At 42.5% G+C, this 26,590-nt stretch overlaps 2 protein-coding genes across 2 annotated transcripts in view; one reads left to right on the top strand and one right to left on the bottom strand.

The window, feature by feature from the left end:
• LOC134353950 (serine/arginine-rich splicing factor 3-like) overlaps positions 1-13,958 on the top strand; it is a 38,186-nt gene extending 24,228 nt beyond the window's left edge. Inside the window, exons 4-5 of the mRNA XM_063062534.1 lie at positions 6,031-6,117; positions 10,392-13,958. Of these exons, the coding sequence (XP_062918604.1) occupies positions 6,031-6,117; positions 10,392-10,419 (115 nt within the window). The 3' untranslated portion in view covers positions 10,420-13,958. The remainder of the gene's footprint in view (positions 1-6,030; positions 6,118-10,391) is intronic.
• Positions 13,959-20,880: 6,922 nt separating this feature from the next.
• The window catches only part of LOC134353509 (golgin subfamily A member 6-like protein 22), a 52,985-nt gene continuing 47,275 nt past the window's right edge, over positions 20,881-26,590 (bottom strand). Inside the window, exon 7 of the mRNA XM_063061506.1 lies at positions 20,881-21,446. Coding sequence (XP_062917576.1) covers positions 20,881-21,446 — 566 coding nt within the window. The remainder of the gene's footprint in view (positions 21,447-26,590) is intronic.

Genomic DNA, 26,590 nt, shown 5'->3' on the forward strand with positions numbered 1-26,590 from the left:
ATCACAAAGGCATAACTAGAGATTCACACTATGGAGAAACTTAATCTGTCACCAGGGGCCTGTATTGGACAAATTTGTAATAAATTATTACTGGATTATTTTGCTGGATCATGTGCATTGTTCCTTCTTCCACCCACAAAAAAAGGATATGGTAATGAAGTATTTTCAAACGATTGAATTATTCCAATTTCCATAAAAAGGGAATGTGAACCATGTTAGTTTTCTTCCTGAAATTTTTGCTTTGCTCCCCTGTTTTGCTGAACTGGGGATCTTGTTGGTTAAAAGATGCCAGTGCCTTAAAAAGATAAGATTAGGGAAAAAAAACTGCTTTATTTGCCAACGTATACATTTTAAAAATCCATTGACATATGTTGTTGGTGTCAAATCAAGTCAGTGAGGGTTGTGCTGAGCAGCCTGCAGGTGTCGCTGTGTTTCCGCAGTCAACCTAGCATGCCAACAACTTTCTGACCCTAACCCGTGTCTTTGGAATGTGGGAAGAAACCGAAACACCTAAAGGAAACCCACGCGATCACTGGGAGAATGTACACTCTGCACAGTGACGTAAATGGAACCCAGATCTTAGCTGGCGATGTAAAGCATTATGATACCGCTTTGCTACCATGCCACTCACTTGTGTAGTGTTATACTGTTGTGGGGAATATAGCTAAGCGAGGATTAATTTACACTCTCCTGGGAACCGCCCCTCTCCTCAACACCCCAGTAGTGGCAAGGGTTGATCAGAGTGGTATTTGAGCCTAAAGCTGATATCAAAGTTGATTAGTCTTGACTTTGGTACAATGTTGTTAGATCAGGCATATGGAGGCAATTAGTCCTTTATCTTAGGAAAGATTTTACTAGCATTCAAAGTAGAACAAAAGATATTCACCAGCTTAATTTCTAGAATTATCACACATTTCTAAAAAGGAGTTGCATTTCATTCCCCATTTGAACACTGATTGATGTTATTGAGATCATAAGAGAGCATGGCAGGGGTAGATTTTAGATATGGTAGTGTAGCAGTTAGTGGGATGCTATTACAGCTTGGTGTATTGGAATTAAGTCCTGGCATCCTCTGTAAGGAGTTCATTTGCACTTGCTGTGGAATCTCTGGGTTTCCTTCCATAGTCCAAAGACCAGGTTAATTAGTCATTGTAAATTATCCCATGATTAGACTAGGGTTAAATCAGTATGTTGCTGGTGGTGCTATTCTGTGCCATATCTCCGAATAAATAAATATTTCCACTGGTGGTGAGTGTCATGAATTCCAGAAGAGGGAACATGATCATGTGTAGTCTTAGTGAAAACTACCACCTTTAGATGTAGAATACTGATGTATTTGGAGGCTATTATGCTTGGATGCAGGCCACCAAATATATCTGATCAGTACATAGTGGCTTCTTCTAAATGGATTTTTTTTACTAAAAGTGCATGTTGCTGCCTGATTGGTCAGCACATTGTTTCACAATCCAGACATTGGAGGTTGCTTAAGAATCAGTCCTTCAGCTGGGAAGACAATGTCACCAAAATCAAGAACTTATTGGGCTGCTTTCAGACCCACACAGTACGTTTTAATTCAGATGAGTGATTTTTCTCAGAAGTATCTTTATATTTTGCCATGGTGAAGATTTCCAGAAATTGCTTATATGTTTGGGTGTAATAGCGTGTCAAGAGTGACCCAACTGTCAGTAAAGGCCATTTGATATTGGTGTTGGAGGTTGTTGTTACTGGAAGGTGTCCTTGCTGCCATCCAGACAAGTTGAGCGTGCGTGTTACTTTCACTGCTCCCAGGTGCTTGTAGTCATGGTGAAAGCGACCTTGATTAGGGAATGGCCAGTTCACCATTGGATCTGCATACCTATTCGTACTGGGGAGCTGGGGAGGGGGCAATGGAAAGTTACACCTTTTTAACAGATCAGATTAATTACTTCACAAGCTAGATATGATTTCACAGGCTCATAATGGATTTCTCAAAATCAGGTTTATTATCACTGACAATGCGATAAATTAAAAAACTTGCAATGAGAAATATAACAGTGCAAAAAGAGAGCAAAATGGTGAGGTAGTATTCATGGGTTTAAGGACCGTTCAGAACTCTAGCAGAGGGGACGAAGTTGTTTCTGAAACATTGAGTCTGTGTCTTCAGGCTCCTGTACCACCTCTGGTAGTAATGAGAAGATGGCATGTCCTGGATGGTGAGGGTCCTTACTGATGCATGCTAGCTTGAGGCACTACCTTTGGAAAATGTCCTCAATAGTTGATTTTTTTTTTAATGTAAATTCCAAGATGCATGATAAACTTATTTTAATTGTAGTTCTTCCTTTGAAGCCCTAGGGGTGAAAGAGTAGACGGTGATAATTTATAATGGTTTGAGGGTAGAGCGTGGAGAAAATACACATAGGAAATTTCATCTGCAGTTCATAAGATTTAATTCCTCGGGATTGTGATGTTTGCAACAGAGTAAGATAATGGGCCTCTCGAATCTGGTCTCTTGTCAGTATGGGAAGATTGATCTTCTGCTCAATATCACACAAGATAAAACTTTATTTTGTGCCCTTTAACTTTTACCTGTTCATTTTTCAGGATTTGATCATTGTCGGCAAGACAACATTTAGTTCCTAACTTTAGTTGTTCCTGAAAGTATTGGTGATCCATCCTTTGACCTGCTGTTGCCCTTGAGATGAAGGTATTCTCACCTCTCTATTGGATAGGAGATGAGGATTTAGACCCAGTGAGGCCGAAGTTACACCCATCCACTTCCACCTCTGGATGATGTCTGATTGGTAAAACTGCAGATGATGGTGGTATCTCTGTTGTCCCTTTTCTCCGTATTCCCCTTGGTGGTAGAGATTGATCTGGTCATTTGCTGTTGGAATAAGTTTGGTGAATAAAATGGTTGGTGTACACTGCAGACGCTAGAGAGAATGGATGGGATGCTGGTCAAATAGTAGTTCTGAATGTTGTCAGGCTCCACTCATCTGAGCAAATTCCATTGATTTGTAATTTGTGTAACATGCAGTACTGTGCAAATGTTTTAACATATATAGATTGCAAGAAAGTTTGTGAGCCCTTTGCAACTACCTGGTTTTCTGCATTAATTACTCATAAAATGTGGTCTGATCTTCATCTAAGTCACAATAATACAGAAACAATTGTACTTTTCATGTCTTTATTGAGCACATCGTTTAATCATTCACAATCCAGACTGGAAAAGTATGTGAACCCTTCTATTTAATAACTGGTAGAACCTCCTTTAGCAGCAATAACCTCCCTCAGATATTTCCTGTAGCTGTTGATCAGACTTGCACAACAGCGAGGAGGAATTTTAGACCATTCCTCCATGCAAAACTTTCAGTTCATCAAGATTATTGGAATATCTTGTGTGAACAGCCCTCTTTAGGACATGCCACAGCATCTCAATTGGGTTAAAGTCTGGGCTCTGACTTGGCCATTCCAAAATGCAAATTTTCTTTTTTAACCATTCTGTTGTTGATTTACTCTTGTGTTTTGGATCATTGTCTTGTTGCATCATCCAACTTCTATTAAGATTCAGCTGTCGGACTGCTAACATTCTTCTGGGAAATGTCTTGATACAATTTTGAATTTATTGTTTCCTCAACAAATACAAGCTGCCCAGGCCCTGAGGCAGCAAAGCAGCCCCAAGCCATGGTGCTCCTACCATGCTTCACAGTTGGGATGAGGTTTTGGTGTTGGTGTACAGTGCTCTTTTTCCTCCAAACATAGCAGTGTGCATATCTGCCAAAAAGTTTTTAACTTTTGTCTTATCTGTCCACAGAACATTCAGGTGTTCTTTTGCAAACTTGAGAAGTGCAGCAATTTTTTTTTCCTGTTTTGAAGAGCAGTCGTTTCCTTAGTGGTGTCCTTCCATGAACACCATTCCTGTTCAGTGTTTTCCTTATAGTGGACACATGAATAGACTTCAGTAAGTTAAGGAGATCTCTGCAGGTTTTTTGTTGTTACTGCTGTGTTCTTTTTCACCTCCTTCAGCATTACACGGATCTTTGCAGGATGCCCACTCCTAGGGAGAGTAGGAACAGTACTGAATTTCCTCCATTTGTGGACAATTTCTCTAACTCTGGAATGATGTACAGTCAGGTCTTTAGAAGTACTTTTGTAACCCTTTCCAGCTTGTATCTCTACAATTCTTCTTCAAGGCATGGTGCACATAAATAGATTTTTCTTGAGAAGAGCAGGCTCAGTCAGCAACCTGACTGTGTGTCTTTTTTATAGGGCAGGGCATCTCTACAATCCACACTTCCAATCTCATCTCGTTATTTCCAAATAGCCATTGTAGAAGGCATTACCCTGGGATTGTGATTGTTTAAATGGTGTCCTCAGTATTGATGAGAAGTAGTACAATTGTTTGTATATTATTAGTTTGGGCAGATTGTGTTTGTCTATTATTGTGACTTAGATGAAGATCAGACCACATTTTATGAGTAATGCAGAAAACCAGCTGATCGCAAAGGGTTCACAAACTTTTTCTTGCAACTGTATATTGCTAGAATGCCTAAGACTTTGTGCAGTACTGTAGTAATTTTGTGTATTACACTACTGTTATCACAAATGAAAACAAATTTCATGACATATGTGAGTGATGATAAACCTGATTCTGATAAGGGTCTCTATTGTGAACTTGAGTGGGAAGGGGGCAGGGAGAGGGGAATCATGGTTGGGAAAAGGGGATGCACGAGGGGAGGGAGCAGGAAGCACCAGAGAGATTCTATAATGAACAATAAACCAGTTGTTTGGAATCAAATGGCCTTGTCTGGTGTCTCAGGGCTGGGTGGGTCTGCACCTGCTCTGCCCCTCACCCCGACACTCCCCTGTACCACCTGTCCAACATGCCTCCTGCCATTCCCAACATGCTTTGCTCCTGCCAAATTTACAAGCTCACTGTCTTCTCCACGTTGATAGTACTGTATGTAGTGGAAAGAGCTGTCATAAGGTAAAACAATTGTCTTGGCATACTCGGTCTGACCTGTTACTGATAACGGTTTGTTTAGTTGAGTTTCTGGTCAGAGGTGATTCCCGAAGATTTGGTTTGTGAGTTGGTGACAGGCTCCCCGAGCAGACTCGAGGAGAGGATATTAGACTCTCCGTATTGATAGTGGTGCCATGGATGTCACTTTGGTAGTTCAATGTTAACAAAGAGGTGCTGTGATTAAAGATCTGTTACATGGCTCAGTTGTTAGTTAGCATTTTCCTCATTTGCCCTGCAACTGGCAGTAAAGTACCCTTTTCCATCCGAGATAAAGAACATACATAGGTGATTAGAGGGAGATGAAGGGGGAGAGATTTAATGGCTCTTGCTGCATAGATATAATAATTGGTATTGGAACTCTGTGCCACCCTTGCAGTTACAGAGAGTGTGGACTTCAGAAGTAAGTTCAGGATTAACACAACTTATAATAATTTATTAGCTCCCCTCAGGTGGTTACTGCCTCTTCAAGGTCCGATTGACTACACTGCACTCTGGTCTTTGGTATTGCAGATAAAGAGGAAGGCAGTCAGGATTCGTATTCCTCTAAGAAAATTAAAGAATGCATTTGAAATTTTGCTAGATGGTGATGGTGCTCTTTTCTGGAGTAAATTTTGATTAAATATTTAAGATTTTAAAATGATAGCCTCACCACTATTAACTGGGTTTATCAGATAGTTAAGCTGAAATGCTCATATCTTTATCGTGGGGAACATTTCCTACCTCATAGTTTTAAAAGGGGTTTACCTACTTGTATATTTTGTGCATTGGGGTAGCATGTTCATTATTTTTGAAAGTTGCCAGATTCTGTGCATATGTTCGCAGACTAATCCAGAAAGTGCACTAGCATCATTTAGTGAAAATAAAAGGTTGCTGTGTAGTTGTGGTTTGCATTAAACTGGCTTGAGATTTTCATTTTTATGGTGTCTTCCCCTCTCACATTTGATAAGATCCCTGTAGTGGATTTTGTAATGCCTGAATACAGTTGGCTCACGTGTTCTTTTGCTCCTGTTTCACTTGGTTCACCACAGGTCTCGGTCCAGGGAGAATAGGCGTCGTGAGCGTTCAATTTCAAGGGAAAGACGTGAGCCATCCAGATCTTTCTCCAGGTCACACAGGTTGGTAGTCATTAAAGGCCCTTCAGCCCATCTACTTGTACTGTACTGATTCTGCCTAGTCCAATCGATCCGCATCTGGACCATGTCCCTCCCCTCCATGTACTTATCCAAACTTCTCAAGTACTGTAATCAAACCTGAATCCAGCACTTTTGCTAACAACTCATTCCACACTCTCAGTAGCATTCGAAGAAGTTCCTGCTTGCTTACCCTTTAAACAGTTCATCTTTCACCCTTAACTTATGACTTCTAGTTCTATTCTCGCCTAACTTCAGTGGAAAAAGCATGTATGTATTTACCGTGTCTACGTCCCTCATAATTTTTGTAAATCTCAATTAAATTTCCCTTCATTCTTCTGTACTCCAGAGAATAAAGTCGTAAACTGTTCAACCTTTCCCTATAACTCAGTCCTCAAGTCCTGGCAATATCCTTGTAAATTTTCTCTGTAGTCTTTCAATCTTAGTGTTGAAGTTCTTGATGGAATTTTCTTCTGCATGTGTTCTATTGCTGTATTGAAATTGTAAGAATCTTTTTAGTTAGATTCTTGCAATGTGCTGGATTTATTAAATCTGTCAGGGGTGGCATGGTAGTATAGTGATTAGTGTAACCCTTTACAGTGCCAACTATAAAATTGGGGTTCAATTCCCACAGCTGTCTGTAAGGAATTTGTATGTTTTCCCTGTGACTGTGGGTTTCCTCCCACTTTCCAAACACAGGATTAGTAAGTAATGACAGGCTGTTTTTGCACTGGAAACATGGTGACACTTGTGTTGGTCATTGATGTAAACTAGTGGTCACCAACCTTTTTAAGCCCAAGATCCCCTACCTCGACCTCAGTGAAAGGCAAGATCTACCTAATAAATCGTTTAGAGAAAAAACAGCTCAGATTGTACTTCCAGTTTGAGGCCTTTTATTTGGGCGAATTGTATTTGAATTACACAAAATACTTCTATCAAACTTTCAAATTAATTCAAACAAGAAAACACTGTAACTAGCATAGCCATAGCTGTCTTTCTTTAAGAATATTACAATACTTCACACCTTTAATTCTAAGTTTCATTATTTAATTTTATTTCAACATGAAAAATAAATGAATAAAAATTGACTGTTGCACTCAGTGTGATAACTGGGGCTGAATACTTTCTGCTAGTTCCCTGAAATTTGGCTCATAACTACAGACAGCCAGTCTGAGGCACTCTGTGAGGTGTAGGGTTGCCAACTGTCCTGTATTTCCCCCGCTAAGATAGAGCGTTCCTATGAAACCTTTCGTACCGAAATGCTTTATGCCGAAAAAGCAACTGCCATTAATTTATATGGGAAAATATTTTTTGAGCGTTCCCAAACCCAAAAAAAATAACCTACCAAATCATACCAAATAACACATAAAACCTAAAATAACACTAACATATAGTAAAAGCAGGAATCATATGATAAATACACAGCCTATGTAAAGTAGAAATAATGAAAATTAAGCCAAAACGGATTGGTGGGGTAAAGAAAAGAAATCGGCATGTACGCGCCCGTGCAAGGCTTCATGGTCATGGTAGTCTTTCTCGGGGTAAACACAGATGTCCCGGATTTGACTGCTACTTTTATCCCTTATTTGGGAGTGAGAGAGTTGGCAACCCTAGTGAGATGTCTGTCAGTAAATCAGCTCCTGTACTTAGATTTAATAATTTTCATTTGTGAAAATGCAGTTTCAAATAGATAAGTTGACCCGTTGTAGGCACTGACTTTTAGTGGTATAAAACCACGCGCACACTGAGCACTGCTGGGGCCCCATCAGTAGTAATTGCCACCAGTTTATGAATGGGGATGTCATTTTCACGGACATATTTTTTTAAACTCATTGTAAATATCCTCACCTCTCATTCTTTTCTTTAATTGCAAAAGAGTGAGGAGGTCCTCCATTGTTGTAAAATCCTAGAAAGCCATTCTGACAAATACAACATGCTGAGCTGTTATTATTCACAGAGTGACAAGTCGATCCACGTCCTCTGACAGTGACTCTACCCTCCTTGTCACTGTTGCAGGGCCAAGCGGTATATTATGTATTGCGGTTGTGATGCCGTTTTTGTTTTTAAAGTAATTAAAAACAGTCTCTGCGGTAATGACCATTGCTTCCTTGAATAAATTGCCATCTGTAAAAGGCTTCTTGTGTTTAGCGAAAAGATGACTTACACGAAATGATGCTTCAATAGCAGCCTTATTTTGAGCAGCATGTTTTGTGGAAAACGATTGCTGGGCCTTCAACCCTGATTTCAGCTCAACTTTCCAGGCACGAATTGCGCTCTTTGGGGGGTAGGTGTCTTTAAATTCCTGGTGGTTGGTGTTGCTGTGCCGCTCCAGATTCCCTCTTTCAGTCAGTGCTTGTGTTTGGTGGCACAACATACACACACACTTGTCTTTCACCAAGGTAAACAGAAATTCCTCTTCCCATTCTGGATGGAATTTGTACGTTTTTTGCCTTCTTTCGTGGAGCTTTCGCCATGCTATCAGGATATCACGAGTGATTGCCGATTGCATCGCATCTGATCTGGGCCGACATTTATGTGCCAGGCAGCACCTAATTAATTAGCTTGTTTATTTCGGCTATTTTTTCTTAAAGATGTGCTGTGTGCCTCCCGACTACCGCTGCACCCCTGCATGCTTCGCAGCCCGGAGGTTGGGGACACTGCCGAATACTGATGTTTGCGACAGTCTGTACTCTTACCTAATCTGATTGGTCACTTTGATGGAGCACAGGCTACGCTAAAAACACGGTGCATGGGGGGGATCTACAAACTACACACATGCGCACTCGGCAGAAAGAACGGAACTCAACCCCCGCAACCCAGAAACAATCTCTCTTTACAAACAGCTTTTTAGCGAAAATATTGCTATATTACCATTATCCTAGTTAGTATTACTTTTATAATGCTCACGTAACAGTACTTGTGAATTTATTTTTGATTTTTCTTCGGGATTTACTGGGAAAGTCTCGAAGATCGACCGGTCGATCATGACCCCTAATGTAAACAATGCATTTCTCTGTATTTTTCTATATGATTAAAAAAAAACTCACCTCCAACAAAATGTTGAGTAGAAGAATTTGTCAGTGAGGTAGCTATAGAATATGTTGTTATACAAGAAAATGCAGGCTGATGCAGTCCTTTGCCATGTATCTGATTATAAGCAAAATTTGTTAAATTACTTTAAGTGATCAGACAACAGAGCACTAAACAACTGAGGAGTTGTGTTTGGGGAAGAATATTATTACTGTTTTCGAACCGGTGGCAGTTTGGAATTGTCCCTGACCATTGATTTGATAATTACTGAGCAGTTTGCTACTGATATGTGGTAAACAGCATGCAGGGGAACTGTCACCACAAGCAGATAAATGCATGCCATTGAGCAACTTGTGACTTGTGTGTAATTAAAAACAATTAATGAATGGTGGGGAGGACAGAGAAAATTAAGAGTTTAGTTCTAGTGCACAGCATGACGATTATGAGATTCCTTTTGCAGAGAGAAGCCATATACACCAGCTTGTCCTATTTGCTGATGATAGTTTGGGAATCTTCCAAGTGCACAGTGAACGTAGCAGTAGGTGGTGGCGTTGGGGGGGGAGGGGTTACCAGCTTTCATTTTGTGAATTGGTTTGATAATTTAGTCATTAAGTTTTGAGACTTTGATTTCTGCAGCAGTGTAGGTGAGAACCTCAAAAGATTTCTTTGGCGACTGTCTTCCTTGGCGTTTCTATTTACGGTCACGTAGCCTGCAACATAATGGCATAAACACAGATATTATCCCCCTTCACCTTCCCTCTTCTGTTCGCACTCTGGCTCGCCTCTTATCTCTTCCCCTCATCTGCCTGTCGCCTCCCCTCCTTCCCTTTCTTCCATGGTGCACTCTTCCTTCTATCAGATTCCTCCTTCAGCCCCCTACTTTTTCCTGATCACCTTCCAGTTTCTCACTTCATTCCTCTCTCTCTTCCACCCTCCCCTCCATCATGAAGTTTGTTACACTTAAGGCCTCATTAATCTTCCAAGGCCAGAAATTTCTTAATGGGGGTGAAAATTTTCTTAAGCTATTTTCCCACATCTTCCTTTTCATGCCATACTGTTTGTTTATATGTTTATGTAGTCTTTATGTATAGTTTTTCATAAATTCTATTGTGTTTCTTTATTTTCCTGTAAATACCTCAAATTACAAGAAAATGAATCTATGGTGACAGGTACAACTTTGATAATAAGCAATATGATTTTGACTTTGACTTTATTTTCCTTCCCTGCAGTCGTTCCCGATCTGTTGAGAGGAAGTAAGATCTCTTGGTGGAGATGGCCTCTTCTCCACCCTAGCCTCTGGGAGATGAAGAACATCTACAATGCTCCTTTGATTCTACATCTGGTGACGATTTAAAAGCAGCAGGGTGGGATTGGGAGAGGAGGCTCTTCTTTCTTTTATTCTGGTTTGAAGGATGAGCTTTAACCAGCTCACTAATTTTTTTTGGAACTTTTTTTAAAAACAAAAAAACTTGTGTCATGCAAAATATATAAAATTTCATACTAATTATTGAAGAAGGGGGTCAGACCAATAGTAGAGCAGTAACAAGACATCTATTGTCAATCACTTGTAATTGTTTTTGCTTTTGTTAACCAACGATGTCAACTGTTATTCATTAAATCCCTTGAAGTGATTTTTTTAAAAGTTTCTCTTGCAATGAAAAGTTACTGTGTCTGAAAAAGGGCTGTTTTCACCGAGATGTACATACTGTTAATAAACTGCACCCCATGGTGTCTGACCTCAGTTCCCTTTATAGATGCTGTGAGTGAGGAATTGGGGGGGCATTTAGAGGTGAGCAGGAATGGGGGTACAGTTCAGAGGAGAGCAAGAATGGAGGTTCTGCTTTTGTCAGGTTGGTCTTTGTATTGAACTACGTGGATAAGAAGGATGTTTGTAACAGTGAGTCAGATCTGGTTTTGGGGAAGGGAACATCTTGTAAACAATGGTTTAAGCAGCTGTAGCGACAGTGGCCTTAACTCACTGATGCATAGCTAGTCGATTTTGATTAATGGGCCCATGGCTGAAATATGATGGGGACCACCTATTGTTTCTTTAACATTAAGGCGCCCAGACTGTGTTGGTAAATATTCATCCCTGTAACAGAGGAACCCTGTAAATGCTGCTGATTCAAAATTAGATGAAACATTGTACTGTAACAAAGTGCATTACAATAACTGACGACCCAGAGTGTGGGGGGGCTTGTCCATTTGGCTGGCACCCAATGGCCCAGGGGTGGGAGCTAATAGCCAACGGCCCGGAGGGAGAGCTTGTCCACCTAGCTGAGACCCAGTGGCCTGGGGTGGTGTGGGAGGTGGTGCAGGTGCTTGTGCTTATCTACCTAGCTGACAGCTAACAGAAATGTACTTGGGCTTTTCTTTATTTTGAAGGATTCATTCACCTTTGCAGCAAAACATTCCTATGAAATATGACATGATTTAGGGTGTGGAATAGATTGTGTGCAGTGCACCTCTGTTTTGAAGCTTTTTTTTCTTGTGGCTAATTTTTTTGTGAAAAGCATTGATTGTGCACAATTCCCTGCTTGAGGTGTTGCTGCTAACTCTTGTAGTTTATACTTTGTGTTATTGATGTAAGTGATGGCCCATAGAGGCTTACCCCAAAGGGCTGGCAACAAGCCTACAGCCAAATTTCCCTGAGCGCATCTGCATCTCTGACCTTGTCACTCTGTGAAGAAATACTTCACTTTGGGTATTGCAGCCAGTTAAGTCCATTTTGTCTTCAAGGAAGTGTTCACTGTTGCATTTTTTTGAAGGCACTGTGGACAGTGCTCTGGCAAAGTATCCGATCATCGTTCAACTACTGCTGACTCAGGCCGGGTGTACCTTGCCCTGTACAGTCGAATTTGATTTCAGTCATCTTTGCTTGTAGTGACTATTCTGTTGTGAACTCCTGCTTGCTGTATCTTTTCTAACTGGTAATATCTTTATGCTTGTATGGGAATCGATGCTTGCAAGGGAAGACCTCCAGTGCAAAAAATCATAACCCTTAGTGCACAATTACATTTATTAACTAAATAAATGCAATCCTGCACTATGGGATATGATTTTTAAATAAATATGGGAGATTTGGTGTTACATTATTTCCACAGGACATCTGAACCACCTACCTATTCTCCATCGGTAATGGAAGTGAGAAACATTCTTGCTAATATAACGTCCTTGGTGACAGAGCCCCCACAAATTATTGTTGCTCTCTGGCAAACAGATTTAGGTATTATAGGACATCACCTTTCTAACTAGCATCTCCAATGTTCTTGTGTTAATGTTCAAAAATGCTGAGTGAAGTGATTCGTCAAGGTGTCTGATGTGAGATAAAAGGGGTGTGGAAGTCACAATCTTGTTACTGTAACTAATGCGCTAGTTAGTTCTATTGCCAGGGGCTGATGTGTCTAATTACCAGCTAATTCTCCAGATGAATGAGAATTCCATTGATTTTCCCCTTTGGTCCAGCAGATGGTCTGTTTCATGTGGGAATATTCCTGGAACTATATCTGACAAAGTAATAAAATGGCAATATTTTTCTCCCTACTTGTTAGTCCAAATAGATGTCAATTCTGTCATGGGATATATTTCTGTTGGAGTTACTTACGGAATGGCAGCTGCACTTGTATTCGAGGATTAATCCCAAAACTTTGCTGATGTTGCAAGGTCACAATCAATCTACTATTCCTCAGTAACCTAACTTCAGCCAATAGCAGCAAGTATTAATAAAAGTCATTGGCTTCTCAGTGATGGGGACTGGTCACTAATAGTGACCAGGCATAAGACTAGAGAATTCTATCTTTCCTCATACAAGGACTAATAACTCTTCCTGGCTTTGCTAATATTACCCATCAGAGACAGCTAGAAATCCACCCTGATCCTCTGGAGCTTTTTACTGAGCATTCAGAGCCAGCTACACCTGCCATTCTGTTGTTTAATTTGGATTTCCAGTGCCACATTTTGCCGATCTAGTCATAAGATCCGCAGCCTATTCTAAAGGTTCTCTCACACACTGTGAAATGCCTACATTCCTGTGTAGTTTGCTTCACAAAAGCTACCAAAGGCCATTCTGTAGCTCCAAAGACACCGCTGTGCAATGGTTTAATATTTTCATGTAGACAGGATCTTAATAATGGAGTCTAAAAAGGATTGTTTACTTTTATGATTTCTTGGTGGGAAAATGGCATTTCTACAGCACTGTTGAAAGACTGTTTGGTACTACAGTGGAGCAGATTTGGTTCAAAAATGATTAATTGGAATGGAGTTCTGCTTGCAAGTGTAGTGCTACTTGTTTGCAGGCTTGCTTATCTAATACTTTTACAAAGAGCAGTGTTTGTCATGCTGTTTATTGTTGCAATGTATTTAAAGCACGCTCTATGAGAACTTAGAGGTTTCTGTTATACATGTTGCAAATTCCCAGTTAATAATGTATTTCAGACCTGTAACCTACACCTTTAACCTTGTTCTGAGAAGTTTTGAATATATCCAGGTGAATGTTTGCAAATCTTTTACTGTTGGACCAGTTGTACAGTTAATCTGAATCTCTTCATTAAGTTACTGCATTCTAATGCTCCTGCAAAGTTAACGACCCCTTGTGTGTGACATTAGTGCTAAGAAAATGATTTCAGATTGTCTAACTGAGAAAATGGTGTGGCATCCACAGCCAAACCCTTTTGAAGTCACTGTGGATAGCTGCAGTCACACTGTCAGGAACTGACTTTTTTAAGAAAAGACTTGATACTAGCTGGATTGATGTTTTGATTGTACTTTCTTTTGTTCTGTGTTTTTTGTCAGATTTCAATATAAAAGTTATTACAATCACATTTGTCTGAAATGGCATTGTTCTTTAGGGGCCAGTTACGCTTAACATTTTCATTCCAATGTTGTGCTGCCCAATCAGGAGATCCTGGGTTTGATCATCTGGAGTCGTACATTAAAGAGCAGAGAAACAGGCCCTTTAGACCAACTAGTCTATATTGTCCATGACCGATATCCCTCAATAGCAGGGGTTCCCAACTTTTTTTTTATATGCCATGGTGCCTTAAGATTAACCATGGGTCCATGGACCCCAGGTTAGGAACCACTGCCCTGGAGCTTTCCTCTATGTACCCATCCAAGAGTCTCTTGCCTCAACCACTTCGTCTGGCTGCTTGTTCCATAAACAGACCACCCTCAGATTTTTTTATATATCTTTCCTCTCCCCTTAATGCCACTAGTAGCTAGCATAATGCTATTATAGCGACATAGTTTGAATGTTGTCCCCATGATGACATGAGTTCCCTCTGGGTGCTCCGGATAGCTGCCAGATTCCAGAGACGTCAGGGTTAGTGAATTGTGGGCATGCAGTGTTACCGTCAGAAGCGTGGCGACACTTGCAGGCAGCCCAGTACAACCCCTGCTGATTTGATCTGACGCGAATGACACTTTTCACTGTTTTGGTGTACTTCTGACAAATAAAGGTAATCTTTCGTTCTCAATTTGCACTCCCTTTGGAAAGAAGTGTGCATTCACCCTGTGTCCATCGTGATTTTATAGGGTGGGTTTGATTTTAAAAAGTAGGGTACTTTTACCTCAGGAACAGCTGTAACACGCAGTGGGGGGAAAACGAGAAAGAGATGGTGATCAATGGTTCCATTTAATATCAGTGAAAATACAGTATACAACCTGGAATTCTTACTCTTTGCAGGCATCCACAAAACAGAAGAAAATAAAACCCACAGAATGACAGACAAAAAAAACGTTAGAACCCCCCAGATCCTTCTCCTCTTCACACACAAGCAGCAGCAAAGCATCAACTCTTCCCCCCCACCACTTGTTGCAGCAGAAAACATCAGCCCCCCCAACCACCATTCAAGCAATAGCAAAGCCCCAAAGAGACCATGATCTAGAGTCCATCAAAAACCACTGTTCATCTTAACAGTTTGACATGTCACAGGCGCTCTCACATGAACGAGGGAGAGTTAGCACTTCTGCCACAGCACAAGGGAGACCAACAGTTCACTGTTTTGATGTTAGTCTGCAGTGTCGCTTATTTCGACAGCAGTGTACACTGTTGTCTCAATGGCTTCATGTAGTTAATTCTCACTATTGTCACTAGTTAATACCAATAACTAGAATGAAACTGGACAAGATCCTGACTAAGATGGTGATGAACAGAATGTGATGATCATGGTGGGCAACGAGGGATGAGGCGGCTGTGGTGGCTGATGAACACTGGTGAGATCTGTTCTGACGTGAAGTGGTTAGATGAATCAATAAAAGCCTGTGTAGTACTGCAGCACACTGACAGACGATCTGGAGTATTTCCTTATGTTCTGGAACAGGGCTTTAACCCACTTTTGACTTGAGAAGAGGTTTGCAAATGATCACATGACTTGCTGCATACCTGTCCTGCAGACATGGCAAAAAGTGTCCCATCTTCCAACAAACGGAAGAAAATTAATGTAGAATTCTTCCGAGACGATTTCAAAGGATGGATTGGAAATGGCTATAGTTTCAGTTCTCAAGTTCAAAGTAAATTTAGCAAAGTATGCGTATGTCACCAGATACTATAACGAGATTCATTTTCTTGCAGGCATGCACAATAAACAAAGAAGTACAATAGAATTAATGACAGGCTATACACAAAGACTAACAAGCCACCCGTGTGCAAAAGATGACACTGCAAATGCAAAAATAATAAATACTGAGAACGAGTTGCAGAGTCTTAAAGTTACCTGGTGGGTAATATGCGATGTGGGAATTACTGGTGAATGCTTGGTGTTCATTTCTAAGTTCCTGGTAATCAGGAGATAATGAAGCCGTGCAATTTATTATCTCTGCATGGGTGGAATCTCTGTGAGCAAATAGCCCCAGCAATTCCCACTGGCATAGCGACTGAGCATTAACACATTTGGTGTTTTGCATTTGCGGTACAAAGTGTTTGCAGTGCATTTTATCAACGATTAAGGGTCAGATTTATTTATCGTATGTACATGGGAACAGTTGAAATATGTCATTTGTGTTAACAGCGCCTCGGTAGTGTAGCGGTTAGCATAATGCTATCCTTGCCCAGAGTTCAAGGTTCAATTCAGTATCCTCAAAGAAAGTTTGTCTTCTTCCCATGAGTGAGGGTTTCCTTCAAGTGATCCAGTTTTCTCCCATGTTCCAAAGACATTTCAGTTAATAGGTTAATTGGTAATTATAAATTGTCCTGTGATTAGGCTAGTGTTAAACTGGTGGGTTGCTGGGTGGTGTATCTCTAAATAAATACATTTTTAAAAAATACACAACCTAAGGATGTGCTGGGGTAGTCTGCAAGTGTCCCCACACATTCCAGCACCAACCAATGAATACTTAAAGCTATAAAGAACCTTGTCAGACCACTTCCTCCTTTGCTGAGATAGGTGTCAACAAGAAGATCTCAAACAAAAGAAAATCTGCAGATGCTGGAAATCCAAAGCAACACACACAAAGTGCTGGAGGATCTCAGCAGGCCAGTCATCAGCTACAGAAAAAATGTGAAGAGTGGATCTTTCAGGCTGAGACCATTTGGAGGACCCCCTTATTTAATAAATGGCCATCCCCAGGACAGTGCTGTAGTGGTTAGCATAACGCTTGGCAGCACCAGCAGAGCAGCAATGGCTGGAATTTCTGCTACAAATGAGGGAAGTGCAAGGCAGATATATTCCAAATAAGAAATTTTCAAAGGGAAGGACACTACCGTGGCTGACAAGTGAAATCAGAGCCAAAATAAAAGCAAAAGAGAGGGCATACAAGGAAGATAGAGGATTGGGAAGCTTTTAAAAACTTGCAGAAGGAAACTAAGAAGGTCATTAGGAAAGAAAAAATGAATTATGAGAGGAGGCTGGTGACTAATTATCAAAGAAGATACTAAAAGCTGTTAAGGGTAAAAGAGAGTCGAGGGTATATAAAGGACCAATACAAAATAACACTGGAGATTTTGTAATGAGAGATGCAGAGGAACTGAATGCGTATTTTGCATCAGTCTTCACAGTGGAAGACGTCCGCAGTATACCAGACATTCAAGAGTGTTGGAAGTGAAGTGTGTGCAGTAAAAATTACGACTGAGAAGGTGCCCAGGAAGCTTAATGGTCTGAGGGTGGATAAATTTCCTGGACCTGATGGAATGCACCTTTGGGCTCTGAAGGAAGTAGCTGGGGAGATATTGAGGCATTAATGATGATCTTTCAATAATCGATAGATTCTGGCATTGTACGGCATAACTAGAAAATTACAAATGTTACTCCACTATTTAAGAAGGGTGGGAGGCAGCAGAAAGGAAACTATAGATCAGTGGTTGGGAAGTTGTAGGAATCGATTGTTAGGGATGAGATTACGGAGTACCTGGAGGCACATGACAAGATAGGTCAAAGCCAGCACGGTTTCCTGAAAGGAAAATCCTGCCTGACAAACCTACTGTGATTCTTTGAGGAAATTACAAGCAGGGTAGACAAAGGAGGTGCAGTAGACATGGTGTACTTCAATTTTCAGAAGGCCTTTGACAGGGTGCCATACATGAGGCTGCTTAGCAAGATAAGAGCCCATGGAATTACAGGAAAGTTACTGCATGGGTGGACCATCGGCTGGTCAGCAGAAAACAGTGAGAATAAAGGGATCCTATTCTGGCTGGCTGCTGGTTCCACAGGGGTTGGTGCTGGGACCACTGCTTTTTACAATGTATGTCAATGATTTGAGACTGTGGTATTAATGGATTTGTGGCTAAATTTACCGATAATACAAAGATAGGTGGAGGAGCGGGTAGTGTTGAGGAAACAGAGCCTGCAGAGAGACTTGGGTAGTTTAGGGGAATGGTCAAAGAAGTGGCAAATGAGATACAACGTTGGAAAGTGTATGGTTATGCACCTTGGCGGAAGAAATAAACAGGCAGAGTATTATTTAGATGGGGAGAGAATTTAAAATGCAGAGATGCAAAGGGACTTGGGAGTCCTTGTGCAAGATACCCTAAAGGTTAACCTCCAGGATGAGTCGGTTGTGAAGAAGGCAAATGCAATGTTGGCATTCATTTCTAGAAGTACAGAATAGAAGAGCAGGGATGTGATGTTCAGGCTCTATAAGGCACTTGTGAGACCACACTTGGAATAATTGAATATTGGTCCTGACGAAGGGTCTCAGCCTGAAACGCCGACTGTACCTCTTCCTATAGGTGCTGCCTGGCCTGCTGCATTCACCAGCAACTTTTATGTGTGTTGCTTGAAATTCCAGCATCTGCAGATTTCCTCGTGTTTGCGTTGGAATATAGTGTGCAGTTTTGGGCTCCTTATTTTAGAAAGAATATACTGACATTGGAGAGGGTTCAGAGAGGATTCCCAAGAATGATTCCTGGAATGAAAGGGTTACTGTATGAGGAATGTCTGGCAGCTCTTGGGCTGTATTCCTTGGAGTTCAGGAGAATGAGGGGGGAATCTCATAGAAACATTCTGAATGTTAAAATGCCTGAACAGATTAGATATGGCAAAGTTATTTCCCATGGTAGGGGATTCTAGGACAAGAGGGCACAACTTCGGGATTGAAGGACGTCCTTTTAGAACTGAGATGTGAATAAATTACTTTAGTCAGAGGGTGGTAAATCTGGAATTTGTTGCCATGAGCAGCTGTGGAGGCCAAGTCATTGGGTGCATTTAAGGCAGAGATAGATAGGTTTTTGATTAGCCAGGGCATCAAAGGGCTAAGGCAGTGGAGTGGGGTTGGAAGAATTGAATCAGCCCATGATTGAATGGCGGAGCAGACTTGATGGACTGAATGGCCTACTTCTGGTCCTATATGTTATGGTCTTAAGATCAGGGTTCGATTCACATTCTTGTCTAAGGAGTTTGTGTGTTTTTCCTCCCACATTCCAAAGACATACGGCTTAGGGTTAGTAAACTGTACACGTTCTGTTGGCGCCAGAAACACGCCGACACTTGCATTAGTGTGTTGGTCATTGACACAAATGATGTATTTCACTGTATGTTTTGATGTGCATGACAAATAAAGCCAATCTTTTTTATCTTTGCAACTATTTGATCCACAACAAAAAAAAATCGAATTACTTGTGTATAACAGAGCAAGGATCTATTCATTCCTAACAGTTCTAGTCACTTTTGTAAATGTGCAGACACTGGATAAAAGAATATACTTTGCTTACATTTTCTGAAGACCTTTCACATAAACACACGGAAATGAGAGGTAGAACATCTGGACCCTGAAACCTGCCCAAATTCAATATGAATTTGATCCACAGCAGGCCTCAACTCCTCTTTTGTGTCAGATCCGCATGGTGCTCAATCACCCAGTCTTTCAAAAACGTGTCTACCTTCACTTTAAATATACTCATGACATAGCCTTAAACATAATAGATTCTAGAAATGCAGAACATCACACACAATGCTGGAGGAACTCAGCAGATGAGGCAGTACCTATGGAGAAATTTAAACAGTCCATGTTTTGGGCTGAGACACTTCATCAAGACTGGAAAAAGAGACAGAAGGTGGTGGAGACAGGAAGGAGCAAGTGATAGGTGAGACCGGGTAAAGGGTGGAAGTGGGTGGGTGGGGGAGAGAGGGTGACATAAGAAGTTGTAAGGTGCTAGGTAGAAGAGGTAACGGGTTGAAGAAGGAATCTAAAAAGGGAGGACAGTGGACTGTGGGAGAAAGAGGAGGGAACCAGAGGGATGTGATAGGTGAAGAGAAGAGAGTGGGAGCCAGAATGGGAAATGGAAAGGGGGGGGGGGGGAAGAAGGAATCCAAAGTTTGAGAAACCCTAATGCCATCAGGTTGGAGGCTACCCAGACAGAATATGAGGTGTCCCCTCCAGAAATGCTTCACTTCCCCCACCTTCTTACTCTGGCTTCTGCCCCATCCTTTCCAGTCCTGACAAAGGGTCTTGGAACAAAATGTCAACTCTTTATTCCTCTCAGTAGGTGCTGCTGGACTTTCCGAGTTCCTCCAACACTTCGTGTGTGTGTGTGTTGCTCTGGATTTCCAGCATCTTGTTTAAAATTCTCCACCCCACCTCATCTAGTTTTGAAGTTGACCCAGTGAAGCCTGACAACATCTCACCTCCGATGAAGGCCTGCTTCAGAAATCAATGCTGAATCACTTCACATGATAATCGAGTCGGCAATGAAGTACGACCATTGGCCCACTGAATCAGTGTAAGAGTAGGCAGTTGCGTGAGCGTTCAAAGGGTCAGCTGTCTCTATTGTTATGTGAAATGTTTTGAAATTGCAAAACTGGCAGCTCAAGCAGCCAGAATTATTTGTAACTTTTACTTTCTTGCTGTGCACAGCCGATTAAGTCAACCCTTGGGAAGAAATAACAGTGAGATCGGAAAAATATCAGAAACTTTAATCTAAAGTCTTCAACTAAACGTTCTCAAATCGGGAAGTGAAATCACAAAGCATCATGATCACAAGAGAGAGAAATAACTTTGGGCAAGCAGATGTAGTGGAAGTCAATGAAGAAATGCTCTGAACACAGTCAATTGAAAGACGAGGGTATCCACAGAATGGGTAAACATGCACCTCAAGTCAGGAGGGAAACATGGGGAGTGAGATTTGGCTTTTTCAATACCAAAAATAAATTAGATGTAAGCATTTTATTAGACATGTTTAAACACCCCGTTTCTATGTTTATGCTTCCTTGTTTTCTATCATTAACACATCCTTCATCAAACTGTTTTTCCACCATGTTCCTCACTGATGAATTCACATCTTTCTCCTTATCCCTTTTGGTCTTTGCTTGCTTTGTTTTGTCCTTCTGCTGCGACCTCTTCTCCTTTTCCTCTGTCCGGCTTTGTTTCCTCCTTCTCTCGCTGTTTCTTCTCCTCCTCCCCCCTCCGCTTAGCCTTCTTTTCCCTCCGTCTCTCTTCCTTTTCTCGCTGCCTCTCTTCCCTTTTTCGCCGCCTCTCTTCCCTTTCCTGCTGCCGCCTCCCCTTTTCCGTGCCCCCCTTGTCCTCCCTTTCTTTCTTTTTATCCTTTTCTTGTTGCCTCTTCTCCTCTTTCTCCTTCAACTGTTGCTCTCTTTCCTTCTGTTTTTCCATTTTCTCCTTCTTCTTATCTTTATCCCCCTGTTTCCTCTCTTTGCCCTCCTTGTCCTTTGATTTCTTCTTCTGCCTGTCCTTGCCTTCATCCGACTTCTTTCTGTCATCTTTCTGCTCACTCTCCATCTTTAGTTCCTCCTCATGGTCTTCAGTCGGAGTTGTCACTGGCGCCAACATCTGGTCTTCCTCTGGAGATTTCTCTTTAGAACCCTTGTCTTTCTTGAAGAAGTTGAAACCCATCGGCCCTGCCAAGAAAAGCAAAGGGATTACACCACAATCATTTCAGTTTACCTTTTAGTTTCAGTTAGCCAGAGCCAAAGAGAGGAGCACTTTCAGATTGAAAAGTGAAAATTGATTGGTTAATTAGTTAATTGGCAGCAGACAATTAAAAGATGTTAGGGTCAACAGAGTGGCCATTGTGGGAATGGTAGAGTGGGGGAGCTGTGGCTTTGTCGAGCAGAGGCGAAGATTAAGCTTAAGGTGAGATACTGGTTAGTTCACTTTTATTCTTTCTTATTGCACAGGTGAAAGCAGTGGGAATGACCGTCAAGGCCGTGGAGTGCTCCTTTTGCAGGATGTGGGAAGTCAAGCAGACCTCCAGTGTCCCTGGTGACAACACCTGCAAGAAGTGCATCCAGTTGTAGCTCCTTACAGACCGTTTTAGGGAACTGGCGCTGGAGATGGATGAACCCCAGACCATTTGAGAGACTGAGGGGTTGATAGACAGGAGTTCCAGGGAGAGGGAACGGAAATAAGGAGTCAGTGCGGAGTACCCCTGTGGGCATTCCCCTCAAAAGCAGGCATACCGTTGGGGGGAGGGGGGAGTGGGGGAAATGACCTACCAGGGAAAGCTGCAATGGCCAGATCTCTGGCATTGAGTCTGGTTCTGTGGCTCAGAAGGGAAGAGGGGAAGAAGAGGAGTGCAGCGGTGAGACGGAATTCAATAGTTAGAGCAGCAAACAGAAGGTTCTGTGGATATAATAGAGACACTCAGATGATATCTTGCCTCCCAGATTCCAGGGTCAGGGACATCTCGGATTGGGGCCACAGCATTCTATGGTGGTGGGGAGAGGGTTGGGGGGGGGGGGGTAAGGTGAGCAGCCCGAAGTCATGATACATAGTGGTACCAAGCCAGGGAAAAAGCTGAAAAGCAGAACCTCAAGAGTGGTAATCCTGCCTGTGCCTCATGCCAGTAAGGGTAAGAATATGATAATTTGGCAGTGATTGAGGAAAAGGTGCAGTGGGCAGGGTTTCAGATTCCTGGTTCATTGGGATCTCTTCTGAGGATCTGTCCAAAAGGGACAGGTTACACTCAAAAAGGACCAATGTCCTTTGGTTTGTTAGAACTGTTAGGGGAGGGCTTAAATGAGATAGGGAGAGGAATTGGAATTGGAGTGATAGGCCAGAGGTTAGGGCAGTTGGTAAATGTAAAGTGAGAGACTGAGAGACCATAAGAAATTTGTAGGGCATAAACTCATTCAGTTGTATGTGTTGAAATGTGTTTAATACGAGAAGTATTAAGGACAAAGGTGATGAACTTGGAGCATGGTTCAGTGGGGTTCAGCAGCAATCAGTTCTGGGACCCCATTCTTCACGATTATTATAAATGACTTGGATGGGGAAGTGGAAGGGTGGGTTTGCAGATGACACGAAGGTCGGTGCTGGTGTGGAGAGTGTAGGGGGTTGTCGAGGGTTACAACAGGTCATTGATAGGGTGCTGATGGAGTCCAATCCAGAAAAGTGTTAAGTTGTACACTTTGGAAGTTCAAATTAACGGCAGGATTCCTATCAGTGTGGAGGAACAGGAAGGTCTTGGGGTGCACGTCCATAGATCCTCAAAGCTGCCAACATGTTGTTAGGGTGGTTAAGTAGATATATGGTAAGTTGGACTTCATTAATTGGGGAATCAAGTTAAAGAGGTGTGAGATAATATTGTTTCTCTATAAAACATTGGTTAGACTACACACTTGGAATATTGTGTTCTGATCTGGCCATCTCATGTGGTAGCTTTAGATAGGGTGCTGAGGAGATTTATCAACACGCTGCCTGGATTAGATTGTATGCCTTATGAGGATAGGTTGAGCAAGCTAGGGCTTACCTCTTTGGCCCAAAGGAAGATGGGAGGCATAGAGAGAGTGGGCAGCCTGCGCCTTTTTCTCAGGGTGTGAATGGCTAATAGCAAAGGATATTCTTTTAGGTTAAATAGAGAAAAGTATGAGGTAAGTTTTTTTTAAAAAAAGAGTGGTAGATGAATGGAATGCATTGCTGGGGATGGTGATTGAGGCTGATACGACAGAGACATTTAAGAGGCTCTTAGATAGGCACATGGATGAAAGTTAAATTGAGCTAAGTTGTGGACTGTGTGGGAGGGAAGGATTAGATTGAGCGTGAAGTAGGTTTAGGTAGATCAGCACAATATTGTGGGCCAAAGGTCCTGTGCTGTGCTGTAGCGTTCTATGTTTTGTGTTTGGAGACCTTATAGATATGGCACCAAGTAGTTGGTCATCTCAACAAGGTATGAACGAGCAAAACTGGTTTGAAGCATAGCTTCAAGCAGACTTGGTCCACAGCCGGAGGTCAATTAAATACCATAGGCAAATTTTCACCACAATACAGGATCGCATGACATGCTTGTCTTCATTGGTAGAGCCATTGGGTACAAGGGTAAGGAGGTCATGCTACAACTGTATAAAACTTTAGTTAGACAGTACTTGGAGTGTTGTGTGTATTTCTGGTTGCCCCATTATAGGAAGGATGTGGAGGTTTTGGAGAGGCTGCAGAAGAGGTTCACCAGGATGCTGCCTGGATTAGAGAGTATGGCCGAGAAGCAGAGGTTAGACAAATTGTGTTTTCTCCAGTGCTGGAAGCTGAGGGGAGACCTGATGGAGGTTTATACAATTATGAGCCCCATAGAAAGCGTTGACAGTCAGAATCTTTTCCCCCGGGTAAAAATGTCTTAACCTCAAAGAATATGCTTTTAAGGTTGGGGGGTGTTTTTAAAGGTGATCTGAGGGGCAAGTATTTTTTTTAAAAACATACAGTATGGTCGGTGCCAAGAAGGAGTTAGCAGGGTAGTAGCAGACCAGTATGGCGGAGTTTCAGAGGCTTATGGATAGTCACAGGAATGGGAGGATATGGATGCTATACAGGAGGGCCTTTAGTATAAATTGGCATCAAGACTGGCCTGAGGTTGTGGGCCGAATGGTCTGTGCTGTGCTGTACTCTTCTATGTTCTAACATGCCGGGAAGTGTGTGTATTTATTGTCCATTCCATCTCCTGGCCTTCACGTGTGGCTTAGCTACTAAGCCCAGCAGACCTGTTTCTACTGACAGGAGAAGGGGCAAAGGTGGGTTACTGGCACCTTAAAACCAGTTGCTTCGGGCAGATGGGGCTCATCAGTCATGGTTGGCAGCTCATCTAGGAGAAGGAAAACTCTGATTTCAACCTCCACCACTTTGAGGCTATATCCACTCATGGGATATGGGAATAAACCCCTGAGGGAAAAATCCAGAGCTGTAGTCACTCAGGCAGTCCTACGTTGAGTTCAATGCTGACTGGCAACTCCTGCGATGCTGCTGGTACCAAACTGCATTGGTCTCCGCTGTTCCTTTGGGTTCATACGAAGAGGGGGAGCTTGCTACATGGGCAACAGCTTGCTCTCCATATCGTACTGCCCAGGCTTGCTTAACTAAACAGTTAGGTCGCTATATCCATGGTCAACTCTGACCAACAGAGGCCTCAACCAACTTCACTACCCCAGAGCTGAGGAGATAACCAACCTCAGTGCTGGATCATTGATTAAGGATTGCCTGAAGGACCAGATAGAATTTTAAGACATCCCCATCAGTTCATCATTACCCCACACCCCCAACACACTTTTTAACTCCAGAGGCATTTAATAACCAGAACTGAAGTTACCCAGGTGGCAAGGTGAGATGCAAGCTTTGGTCGGTGCACCGGAGTTCACCCACAAGCTTCCCTAATCCTTGAGCGTGCAGAAAATGATCCAAGAGACCAAAAGAATGTCAGCCAGCCTTTACACTTAGAGAGCCACAATGCAAGCAGAAAGGAGTTACGGTAGAGATATACAAAGCCCAGGTTAGACCTGGCAGATGTGTGTGCATGCTGGAAAATGGTATTTAATCTTGAAGGATGACTTGATTGAAGTTTCTCAAGGAATTGACAAGAGTGGCAGAAACCAAGGACTGAGAGGTTTAGTCCAATATTCAGAGCTACCCGAGCAGTCAACACCTCGACATACGGAGAGAGCAGCAGAGATTTAGAATGCTCTGAAAAATAGCAATTACTGTGGGGGCCAGTTGTTAAATTTGTATCAGAGATTGAAGGATCTCGTTAACCACATATGTGAAGACACATAGGGTCAGCGAGTTGTTGGTGGGTTCTGGAGTCGGAGCTCAGTGTGGGCAGGAGGAACGAGTTCCCATGACTCCTTGGGTTCAAGAATCGGTGAGACTGGAGGTCGACGTCTAGTGTTTGGTGATTGGCGAGTCCTCTGGCCGAAGCTGAGGATCGAATCGCAAGTCTGGAAGCCGGAGCCCTGGCTCTGCAAATCTGCTCGGGTAGTCAAAGGATCAACATCTGCATGTTTGCACCCAAATCCGGGTCGAAGAATACAGGCAGTCTTCGGATTAGAGGACTGCATATATGCATGGGTGGGAGGGAGGAACAGGGGATTGTTTTTGCTGTCGCTGCTTTGTTGCTTGTTGTTCAGTTGAGCATTGTGGGCATGCTACGTAGGGGCCGGAGTGTGTCCCGCCACTTGCAGGAAGGGGTACATGGAGTAGTACACTGCAGGTTGGGGTGCCGGAAGTGGAGGCTCATCGAGTGAAAGGCGAGGATGAGGGGTCTCTGCGTCTGTTGGGAGGAGGGGTCAGAGCAGGACGAGAAACTGAGGAGAAATCCTTCAGCAGACAGCACCAAGTTGCAATCTCTGTTGACGTCGGGGCTCGGACTCAGTTTAGTTTTAAGTTTGCAAGGATGGTTTTGTGGACAGAGAGCGGAGCTGGGGTTCAGGTGAAGGTTTAGGGACTGGGAGTGAGAGAGTTCGAGGTCAGGCCGGAGTGTTTTGTGGGTTGAAGGCCAGTGATCCCTGTGGACACAGATGTCAGGCCAGCAAAATGGTGTGGACGAAGTCTAGCAAGGGCGATGGCAGGTGACCCTTCAGACCGGTGGGTCCCAGCATCCAAGGTCCTTGCACATGGGGGGCCAGTGATACCACCCTCCCAAGTTGGCAAGTTTGAAATACATGCCCAGGAATTCAGGGTGCCATCATCAGAGAGTCCTGAGGTTGATAGCAGCAAAGATGGGAGTCTCGAAGATGAGGCCTGATGGCCAAAGACCTGGGTCTGCAAGTCTACTAGGCAAGTC

Source organism: Mobula hypostoma, chromosome 11 (genome assembly GCF_963921235.1).
Source record: "Mobula hypostoma chromosome 11, sMobHyp1.1, whole genome shotgun sequence".
Taxonomy (NCBI): domain Eukaryota; kingdom Metazoa; phylum Chordata; class Chondrichthyes; order Myliobatiformes; family Myliobatidae; genus Mobula; species Mobula hypostoma.